This window comes from Cygnus atratus, chromosome 1 (genome assembly GCF_013377495.2).
Source record: "Cygnus atratus isolate AKBS03 ecotype Queensland, Australia chromosome 1, CAtr_DNAZoo_HiC_assembly, whole genome shotgun sequence".
Classification (NCBI taxonomy): Eukaryota; Metazoa; Chordata; class Aves; order Anseriformes; family Anatidae; genus Cygnus; species Cygnus atratus.
The window spans coordinates 68,670,114-68,678,874 of NC_066362.1; the positions used below are offsets into that span (position 1 = coordinate 68,670,114).

At 38.0% G+C, this 8,761-nt stretch overlaps 2 protein-coding genes across 2 annotated transcripts in view; one reads left to right on the top strand and one right to left on the bottom strand.

Annotated features, from left to right (window-relative positions):
* PLCZ1 (phospholipase C zeta 1) overlaps positions 1-2,701 on the bottom strand; it is a 50,225-nt gene extending 47,524 nt beyond the window's left edge. Inside the window, exons 1-2 of the mRNA XM_035550833.1 lie at positions 2,688-2,701; positions 2,013-2,136 (exon numbers count right to left, since the gene is read on the bottom strand). Coding sequence (XP_035406726.1) covers positions 2,013-2,136; positions 2,688-2,701 — 138 coding nt within the window. The remainder of the gene's footprint in view (positions 1-2,012; positions 2,137-2,687) is intronic.
* Positions 2,702-3,052: 351 nt separating this feature from the next.
* Positions 3,053-3,916, top strand: CAPZA3 (capping actin protein of muscle Z-line subunit alpha 3). Its single transcript, XM_035550695.1, has one exon. It carries the CDS (start codon positions 3,053-3,055, stop codon positions 3,914-3,916), a length of 864 nt encoding a protein of 287 aa, XP_035406588.1.
* Positions 3,917-8,761: the final 4,845 nt, after the last annotated feature.

Here is an 8,761-nt window from a genome sequence, read left to right on the forward strand (position 1 = left end):
TAAGAAAACTGGAAATTTACTAATAACTGTTAAATAAAAAAAAGAAAATATCAACTCATTTTAGAATTAAGCAACTTATCAGGACTCAGGAGACCTTCTCTTAAGAACTGGCACAAAATGAAGCTGGCCAAAAAAAATAAATTTTCTATTTTATTGTACTTTTCTGAAACATAGACAATAATACTAAGCAGGGGTGCTTTTGAAATTGAAGTTATGAAAATCACTTCAAAATATTAAAAAAAAAAAAGATTGTTATAAAAAATGTTGTTGTTTTTATTCTTATTTTTGTTGGGTTTATTGTTCTTATTTTTATTAATGCGTATCAAATCTTTGCTATCCAGAAAAACAAGTATCTTGACAAAGACTTAGTTCTGAAAACTATAATAAAATTTATCATTCCTTAAAAATCTTTATGTTCATAATTCTGATATTGCCAATGGAGCACTACAGTAAAATAAATTTAACAAGAATAAAACAACAGCAGCAACAAAAGCAGATTGCTCTTTAAAAACTACGCTTCTTATAAAATGGATTTTTTTTCATGTATAACCATTTGATTAATTACCAATGTATAGTTACTGACAGCGATGGCAGTAAAATATCCTTCCAGATTGCTTTGAATTTTACATACTATTATACTGATGGGTAATTTCAGCACCAAAACTATTGATAATGCTCATAATTCTGAAAAAGCAAAGAAAACATGCACTGCTAAGAACAACTATATCAGACTGTTGACTTTCAAGTTCGACTGTTTCAAGTTTTACAAGTTCAATCAGACTTGTTCCATACAGGTCATTTCCTCAAATAATTATTCTCTTTACTTGCAATTGATCAACTCTCTTAAATTTCTATCAGAAAGTGAAGTAGGTGGAAAATAAAAGACAACAATGAAAAATAGTTTCAAGTTCTCATGAGATTGTCAAGGTTAGCAATTCTCCCAGTGCCATGCAAATTCAAAAATTGTGGGCACAACCCCCATGTTTACCAAGGATCGCGCTCACACTGCTTTTACCTTGGCAAGACAAGGCAGAGAACGAGACAACAGGACAAAATGAGAAAATCCTAGTGCTTTCCTGCTGCCCACCTGCCTATCAGCGTGACATGTCCTAAAAGTTTGGGACTGTCCAGAGCTAGTTCTCCTCTTCCAAATCTGGACAGAATTTGCCAATCAATTTACAAAATTGTCAGATAGAAATTACAGATATATATGTAACCATTTAGTTTCATTTCCTTAGGAAAACACCTTTACCAAACTTTTTGGGTAAAAAATGAGCTAAAAAAAAAATTCATACATCTTTTGAGTAATTACTAGAGCAGACCTGAAGAACATGAATCCTCAATATGTCAAAGACATAAATGTAGCCTTCATAGAAAACTCTTTAAATGTTGCTGTATTTTAAAGTCCACATCCTTCCCCCAGGGTTAGAGTGCAATGGATGGATGGGACATCCAGGCATACCTCTTATATACTTCACAAGAGAGGTATGGTGGAATTGAATAAGAAAGTGTGATGGAGCTATGTCAGCTTGAAGCTGGAACAGATCAGACATCTCCATTTTGTTGTTCTGGCAACAGGATTGTTAAGAAGTCACTCTAATGGCTCTGACCAGCATCAGACAGGCAGTGCTGGGCTCATTAGCTTGATCACAAAAGCAGCCACGTAGGATGAAGCCAGAATATTTACATTTTCCTCCAGTGAGGCCTAGTTACAGAACAGTTGGTTACCAAGACTTACATATTTTTTATCACTCAACACTACTTTGGTGTGGTGAAGAGATGGTAGTAATGCAACCACTCAGTTATCTGTTTTACACAGAAACAAAAGAGCTAGATGTGGCAAATTATTTGCTGATTTTGCACACACCCTACTACCATACCAACATGAAATTCACTTCTTGAAACACTAATTAAAAAAAAAAAAAAAAAAAAAAAGGAGATAAGCAAATATAAGGCCCTTGTGTAACTGGCCTTCTAAATTTATTTAATTTCTAAATCTACATATTCCTCACCTTGAAAACATGTTTCACATGAGCAACATCAAAAGTGATATGCAGTTTTTCAAGCAGCTTCATTGTGCTGTCTAAATCAATCTTCCCATTCATGAACTCATCCTGAATGATGTTCAAAAACCATGTACAAGAGATCACATTAAGGAAACATCTGCCCCATGTCATTGTCTCTTAGTGGGGGGGGCAGGGTGAGAGGTTTAAATTTTTAAACCTAAAAAGCTTGCATATTTTTCTTCTCATACTCAAACCTCCTTTTTTTCTGATTTCTGATAGCAGGTCATGGGGTGTGCAGAAACACGTTTGTGCTCCACACCCAGAGACCCTGAGGGGCAAGAGTGACAGAAAAGAGCCAAAGAATGTCACAGGGAGGGTACGCAGGAAAACGAAAGGTAGTCAGGGTGAAGAAAGGGCTGTAGTGAGAGAAAGGAAACGTGGGGAGGCCAAAGGGATCAAGCTGCCGTAGGGGACAGTTGGAAGAGTGGTGTCCACAGCAAGCAGCAGTGCCTCAAGGGCACCTGGCACCCTGCCCACCCAACCAGCCTAACTGGCCCCAGCTGAACCTCCTCTGGTCCCATATGGACTTAGGGTGGGCCTGGGCCTTGGGGCAGGCATGCGCAGAGGGAGATTACATAATGGCAGCTGTCACAAGGAAGAGCAAGGAGAGGAGGAGGATATCTGTTCTCCGCCATGGCAGCTCCACATTGCCTGCTCCGGTCTCTTCACTCCAGTGGCGTTGGCAGTGTTTGGTAGAACATCACTTCGGCTTGCTCCAGCTCCCAGCAGGCCCCTTTCCCCTCCCTCGCACCCCTCTGCCCCTGCTGGGGCCCCCAGCGCCCTTCCGGCGCTGTCCCCAAACTGAGCTCCCTGCTTGGGCTGGCCCTGGGTGCTGCTGTGAGGTCACAAACCGCGGGGCCCTGGAGCAGGGCCCTGCCCACCGCTGCTCCCCACACCCCGCCATCTTGTGGTTTTGCCCTCAGGCTCCCTGTGCCCCCTTCCCTCACCTGTGGTGCCCTGACCTTTGCTTGGCCAGGACTCCCAGCATGAGCATGAAGCAGGGTGAGCCGGAGAAGGTGTCCCTCATTTGCAGACTGCTGCACCAATCCCCTCCTGGGGAGTTTGGGCAGGTTGTCCAAGACCTCTGTGCTCTGGTCAAAGATGATGAGCTGGTGAGGCAGGAGGCTACCCACGCTGGTGCCCATCACAACAAGAAAAACTTCACCCCTGTCCAAGTAAATGGGAGCACTGTGCTATTGACCCACTATAATGATTTAGGGGGAAACCGCTTCTTTTACCCCCAAGACAAATTCTCTTTTGAGTTTGACCACTTGAGTGGGATAACCAGCAAAACCTATTTGCACAGTGTGATGTTAGATGAGGAGGAGCTGTGGAGAGGAGCCCTCCACAAGGGATTGAACACCTATGTGAACTGCCACTTTCCAGCAGGGAACTGCTGCGTGTTCAAAAAATCCCTGGGCAAAAGGCAGATGTTTGTGGCCTGCATTGAGGCTCATGAGTACCAGTCCTTAAAACACTGGAACAGCCTTTGGAAGTCTGACTGGACTTTTGCCCTGACTCCAATTATGACTCGAGTTACAGGGGTATTTCTTCTCCAGTTACACTACTTCGAAGATGCTAACCTCCATGTTACCATCAGAAAGTCTGTAAGCGAGTCTCTGCATGTGATAGACCGAGATCAGTTTGTCTCAGATTTTGTGAAGTTCATGAAAACTGAAGATGACAAGATTCATACTGCTATTCTGCAAAACATTCAGGCCTTGTCAGAGGATATGTGGAGGAAAGATCTGCGAAGGAAACTCCCTATTACTCGTACTTTTATGAACTGGAATGAGCTGTTGAAAAATTATCATCGAAAGACCAATGTCTCCAATAAAGTACCTGCATAATTACCGAATTGATACAGTGGCATAAATAAATAGAGAAGGACAAAACAGGATTGTTATGTAGTTGATCTATTTGTAGATCGCTCAGGAGTGCAGAAGCTGTCATCAGTCAATTACCACTTTGAAAATCATTTGCTGTTTTTTTTTGTTGCCTTTTTTTTTTTTTTTAACTTTCCTGTACTTTTTAACTGCTTCTAGAGGTACTAGCAATGGTCACTGTCAAAGGCAGTACACTGCTACAGGTGAGCCAGCAAGAAAACTGTTACTGTCCCTTGTAATTTTCTTCAATATTGTATGTACTTAACCTCATACTATTTGTAGCATCTCTTATAAGGAAATTGGTAAGGTAGGCTGGCAAAGATGTGGAGGTGCTATTACTAGATTTTTTTAGTGATATTGAAGCCCAGGAAATTCAGCCTTCAAGCTTTGCTTGTGCATACCTCTCTGTATGCACGAGACATCCCTAATAAAGTCACGTGAACAAAGAGAGATCAGTACATAGGAGGAATAAATTTCTTGTAGCTAGCACAGAAAATACGGGACTGAATTAGGGATGTGTGCTGGGTGTCGCCTATCAGTGATCACACAATAAAGAAAGCAATGCTACTTCTCCCAGTTTTCAAGCAAGTTTTCAAGTGTTTATTACAAATTGCAAAGGAGTGTGATCCACTGCCATTTTTTCTAGTATGAAACAGTAAAATACATCCATGTATTGCTACTATGGTGGTATTCAGACAACCAGTTAATTCTGTTCTGCAAAAGCGGCTATAAAGATATAAAAGTTTTTACCTAGAAAAGTTAGAGCTGTAGTAAAAAAAAAAAACAATGGGGGGGGGGGGGGAGGGGGGGGGGAGGGGAGGAGGGGCAGGGCAGAGTAAGAAGGACAGCGTGGAAAGTGCAGGAGAGGACCAGAAACTGTATGGGACCCTTCAACATTATGCAGATGTATCGGGGCTATCTCCTCAACAGCTACTTCAGATGACAAAAGTGGCAACAGCATGTAAGAGAGAACTTCAAAATCAGCAGCAAAGCTAAGTATACTGGGCATTTATGTTACACCAGCTAGTTTATTATATTTTGTGTGTGAATATAATGAGTTTCACAACCACATATTCTAGCAGTATTTTGTCTTATTTTCAAGCTCTGACAGTGATACTTTGCTAACATGTTTATTTCAATAAATTGCCTACTGCTTGCTGTTGTCTGTAAACATACCTTTCAATTAGTTCTATTAGAAACAAAGTTTGATTTGAAGCAGTATTGTAAACACTCAACTTTCTAAAAATATTGAAGTGAATATTTAAGCAATGTTCTTACAAATATTGTTGTTTTTAATGTAAGCATAAGATTTTGCTTTTGCTCATAACAGCTCGTGGCAATTATGTTATCATGTGGGTTGAGCATGCTCATTTGTAAATACTGATTAGTGGCATTATAGCTTCAGTGCTGACGGGCCATGATTGTTTTCATTTTCTTTGTTTTAACATGTGGTAAAAACTATGCATTATTATGTTATGGTTTGGGGGATAAGCAACATACTGTGCAAACGCTATCTTCAGCTTCTTTGATATGAAATGAAGATTTTGCATCTGTACTCATACCTGATTTAGGAGGTTCCTTATTGTACACATCAGGATATGATAATTAATTACCCAGAAAAAAAAATAACAAAAAGGTGTCTAATATAAAAACTATCATTCTACATAATTCTATATTGATGATAAGTCATATGCTCAATTTTTATTTATAAGCTTACTCATTTATAAAGCCTTATGGCAGAAGAAGAGGTTGTAGTGTTGCTAATATTTGAATGTAACTGAAAAAAATAGAAGTTGCATTTATTTATACACTAATTTTCTTCAGATTTCCATTGACTAGAGTACATTTTTCATCTGATTGTTTATCTTTATGGTCATTCAAAACAAAGATCCTGGGAGTTTATGCTAATTCTTTTGCAGAAAGGCACTCATCATGCAGGGTTTCCTTCCCGCAAGCAAAAAGCAGACAGCTGCCCTTGTAACAATGTCCCTTGACAATACCTCTTCCAGATGCCCATTTGTTAGAGAATCTGCACCATGTACTTGAAGAGGGAGAAGGATGGAGCATGGAGACCATTCCCTGTGTTCCTTTGATTCTTCACAGAAAGCTACATTACCTATGGGTCATTCTCTCCTCACCCCACAGCTGCTACTGAGATCCATCCAACATCAATCCAGCTCTTTTAACGTCCATGTTGCTTCTAGAGACTATTCAATGAGCAAACAGCTGTCTTTACATGGTATTTATTTGAATATGTGATTATTTCTTTATTGAAAATTAGAGTAATTTTATTAAAAATATTATACAACCCAGGGCTGCTATAAAGAAGATGGCCTGTTGTTAGTGTAGTTCATGTATGCAGTACAGAACAAGAGATGAATTTTTGACATAAATTTAAGTGCAAACAGAAATGGGGACATAGCACTAGAAATTCTGGATTGTGAAGAAAGCACTTTTATTTAAATGCAAATAATGAGCATATACTAACAACAAGGAAACATGGAAAAGACTAAATAAATAAAGGACTTTCAGATAGATATTCGGTTTCAACGTCTATTCCACCATGTCAATCCCTTGTCAGATGCAAGCCTATGATATTTTGCGATACAGTGTTCCGTAGAATTAAATTCTTTCTTTAGAATGCAATTTCCATAGGGCAAAACTGTAGCAAAGAGTGCAAGAATAAAAACATTTAATAGTGAAGGATCGGGCAGTTTTCCTGTCTTCCCTATCAGTCTACCTTTTCTGAACTTTCCATTTTCCCTCAGTTTCCTTTCCAACTAAAAGAGGCAATCTATGACATCAAAATTTGCAACAAAAGCTGCTCAGAGGGTCAGTTTGGGCGGAGTAAAGGTTCTGATGTGGCTGAAAATGCAAGCCTATGAAATGAATCCAGAAAAGGTAATTGCAATACAGGCTTTGTCAGTTTTCCCTCTACGTTCTTCAAAATGGTCCTTTTCATTCTTTGGCTAAGTTTAAACATGGGGAGGAATAAATATTATGAGAAGAAAGCTAATGTGTATAACTCCATTGAAAAATTTACTGAACTTCTTTGTATATGCTTTTGTGTCTGAGTATGTTTGAGATCCAGTTGCAGCTTCTTATGCTTTTGCTCCTATTGGATTTTGTTGTTGTTTTTGTAAAAAGAATACATTCCAGCTGACATTGTCTTTATTCGTAAAATCTCCCTCCTTTTCCATCTGCTGCTAAGAAAACCATTCACAATCATATACTACCTGTGAATCCTTTTTATTGGCATCAGTACTCTGTTTTGTGTTTGTTGGTTTGTTTTTTAGGAAAAAAGGTAGACTGATAGGGATTGACTTAGAAAAAAAAATTAATTGTCAAACTGTAACTTACTACAACTTTCTATTGCAGCCAGGAGTATAGAATATCCAGAATTGGAGTAATATCTACCTATTTACAAGCATAACTGCCTACCACTAAAAATTTGTTTTGTGCCTGCAAAAATAGATTATCAGCAGGTATCTTTCTGTAATGTACTGCTTTCTCCTTCAGCTTATCTCTGTTTGTTACTGAGTGGCCATGGTTATTTCTGTCAAAGGAGATAATCACCTATTCTATCAGTTCAGAACATTTACACAATGAGATGCAATTTTCTTTCAAAATAAAATGTGAATTTTATTTAAACTTTACATGCTTGCAGTCTCATTGGAATCATAAAGTTGGTACAAATGTACCTGAGCCAAATTGGCTCAAGTTTTTGATTTCTGAAAAACATTGAGCATCTACCATTAATTGTTGCTGCAAAGAAAATTATCATTTTTATTACACCAGTAACATTAGAGCTTAGCTTGGACTTCATTATCGGCTTCCAGCTGCATTAAAATTGGAAGAAAATCAACACTTAATATTAGTATTTGGATTGAATATTTAATGTTCCCATTATAAAGTTTGCTTCATGTTTTGCTGGAAATGCAGCAGATGGAAAACATATAAAAATGAGGACGCTTAGCAAATCAAGTTTCATCATTTCATTTTCAAATAGTTGTGTTGAATTAAAAGCAACATTCTTTCTATTTTTGGAATAGCTAGAAAAATCTTGAACAGGCACTAAAGATTCATGTTATGTGTTGGCACTGGAGCTGCAGAAAACAAGGTCTAACAATACTCTTTGTATGGATCACTGGAAGAAATTCATGTTTTTTCCCTTGCTGTCTCTAAAAATGGCATTAATTGTTTCTTTGCCTCATTCACAGAATGAATGTGACCATATTGAAAAAAGAAAAAAAAGAAAAAAGAAAAGAAAAAAAAACAGCTACTTATATGTTCTCTAGGATGTAGTCTGTATGCAAAACTCCACTGTATTCCCTACTCCCTGATATCAAGTTGTGAAGGAAAAGCATAGTTATTAGATGATTTTGAAACACAGAAAATAAAAGTGAAAGAAACACAACGAATGTGTTGCCAAGTGTCTCCCTCTCTCTCTTACTGACTTCAAATAGTCAACACATTAATGTTCCATTTAGAGTAAGACTAATTCAAGGACTGTTTTCTTTTCTATGGTAAGAATGGTTTAATATGTTCAACAAATATGAAAAAGCATATTTATTATATTCCAAGTGCAAGTTTTTTCCCAAGTCTGTACAGTCTGTATGTCAGTATGCCACTGTTACACAAATAGTGGATTTTATAATTAGTTTATAGCAAGATTTGGAGTTCTTAAATGTGTAGAGTGCTTTCAAAATATCAGTATTTCAAAAATGAAGTGTTATTCATAGCATAATATCTTGCAGTTTTCCACAGTTAAAAGAAGTATTTGTCCTAGTAAGCCTTTGGAATTGCAGC